This window comes from Impatiens glandulifera, unplaced genomic scaffold (assembly GCF_907164915.1).
Source record: "Impatiens glandulifera unplaced genomic scaffold, dImpGla2.1, whole genome shotgun sequence".
NCBI lineage: Eukaryota > Viridiplantae > Streptophyta > Magnoliopsida > Ericales > Balsaminaceae > Impatiens > Impatiens glandulifera.
This window is the reverse complement of record NW_025919056.1, coordinates 102-1,843: the sequence shown is the minus strand read 5'-3', so window position 1 is coordinate 1,843 and position 1,742 is coordinate 102. Positions and strand designations below refer to the sequence as shown.

Sequence of the window (1,742 nt, the reverse complement as noted above, 5' to 3'; positions counted from 1 at the left end):
TATATATATAATAATATTTAATAGAAAAGCGATTGAATTTGTTTTTGTAGATATCTACTCTTAAAGTAAGTTAAATTTTAGTTATTTGCTTTAACATGTATTTTTTATATTAATTATTTTAAACTTAAATATTTCATATTATTAAATGCAGGTAGTACTTGTGTTATGCTTGGAAGAAGAACGTGACCTAAATAATATTAATATATTGAATATTCAAACAATTTATATAGTTTTGTATTTGATTTTGGAATTATATATTTTTGAATTTTGATTAGTAATGATGGTTTGATGCCTTTTGGATTATCATGTTTTTGGAATTTTAAATAGTTATGATTGTTTCATATTTTTATTTTAAAATACTATGTTTTAAATGTTAAATATGTATGAAAATTTGATATTTTATTTTGAAAATAAATTTATGTTTGAGTTTGAGTTTGAGCTTGAGTTCGAGTTTGAGCTCGAGCTTGAGTTCGAGCTCGAGCTTGAGTTCGAGCTTAAGTTCGAGCTTTTCGAGTCGAGCCGAGATTATAGGTAAATAGTCGAGTCGAGTTCGAGCTCAAATTTATAAACTTGTTCGAGCTCGAGTTCGAGTCGAGCTAATAAATACTTAATCGAGTCGAGTTCGAGCTCAACCAAATTCGAGCTCGACTCGGCTCATTTGCAGCCCTACTTCCTCCCAACAACGAAACCAACACCAAAGCCAACCACCAAGCGAAAGCCAACCAACTTCCTCTAAACACCCAAGACAACACACAGACCACCCACACTACAACGGACCAATCCCACAATAACCACATTCCACTCAAAACAGAAACCAAAACCACAACCCCTACCCCTCTAATGGCACACCCCAAATCCCACCCCATTCCTCTAACCACAACACCAACCCCTCCAATGGCACAAGCCAAAGCCAACCCATTCCTCTAAAAAAACCCCAACCCTTACAATGGCACAAGCCACAGCCCACCCCATTCCTATAAACAAAACCCCAACCCCTCCAATGGCACAAGCAAAAGCCAACCCTATTCCTCTAAACAAAACCCCAACCCCTCCACTGGCACAAGCCAAAGCCCACCATATTCCTCTAAACACAACCCCAACCCCTCCAATGGCACAAGCCAAAGCCCAACCCATTCCTCTAAAAAAACCCAAACCCTTACAATGGCACAAGCCACATCCCACCCCATTCCTATAAACAAAACCCCAACCCCTCCAATGGCACAAGCAAAAGCCAACCCTATTCCTCTAAACAAAACCCCAACCCCTCCACTGGCACAAGCCAAAGCCCACCATATTCCTCTAAACACAACCCCAACCCCTCCAATGGCACAAGCCAAAGCCAACACCATTCCTCCAAAAACAGAAACCAACACCAAAGCCCCAACCAATCCAACCGACCAAGCCATAGCCCACCCCATTCCTTCCAAAATTGAAACCCACACAAACACCAGCACTCCAACCGCCAAACCCATAGCCCACCCCATTACTCACAAAACAGAAACCAACACAAACACCGGCACTCCAACAACACAAGCCTTGCCTCCTACCCAAATTAGACATAAAACAGATGAAGCTGGACCATCAAAGGCATTAAATGTGAGGAGTAAAGTCCCCCGAAATTTGAAAACGGATTGGTTAACCGATGTCCTCAACACCGAAACCAACAAAAACTCCCCTTCTTTGGCGATAGTGAAGATTGAACATGAAGAATGCATCTCTAGTCTACCACCGCCACTTCAAAC

General features: G+C 40.8%; 1 protein-coding gene across 1 annotated transcript; it reads right to left on the bottom strand.

Moving 5' to 3' along the window:
- Positions 1-666: 666 nt before the first annotated feature.
- Positions 667-1,484, bottom strand: LOC124917384. Its single transcript, XM_047457830.1, has 5 exons — positions 1,372-1,484; positions 1,183-1,299; positions 988-1,138; positions 816-923; positions 667-732 (listed from the first exon to the last, which is right to left on the bottom strand). Exons 1-5 carry the CDS (start codon positions 1,482-1,484, stop codon positions 667-669), a joined length of 555 nt encoding a protein of 184 aa, XP_047313786.1.
- Between the last annotated feature and the right edge of the window lie 258 nt (positions 1,485-1,742).

What these genes read in the sequence shown, in the direction of transcription:
- LOC124917384 (XM_047457830.1), bottom strand. Translation starts at nt 1,484, where the DNA reads ATGGGGTGGGCTATGGGTTTGGCGGTTGGAGTGCTGGTGTTTGTGTGG. An exon ending in GGATTGGTTGGGGCTTTGGT is followed by an intron (nt 1,300 to 1,371) that starts GTTGGTTTCTGT and finishes GGTTGTGTTTAG; the next exon opens with AGGAATATGGTGGGCTTTGG. An exon ending in GTGCCATTGGAGGGGTTGGG is followed by an intron (nt 924 to 987) that starts GTTTTGTTTATA and finishes GGGTTTTTTTAG; the next exon opens with AGGAATGGGTTGGCTTTGGC.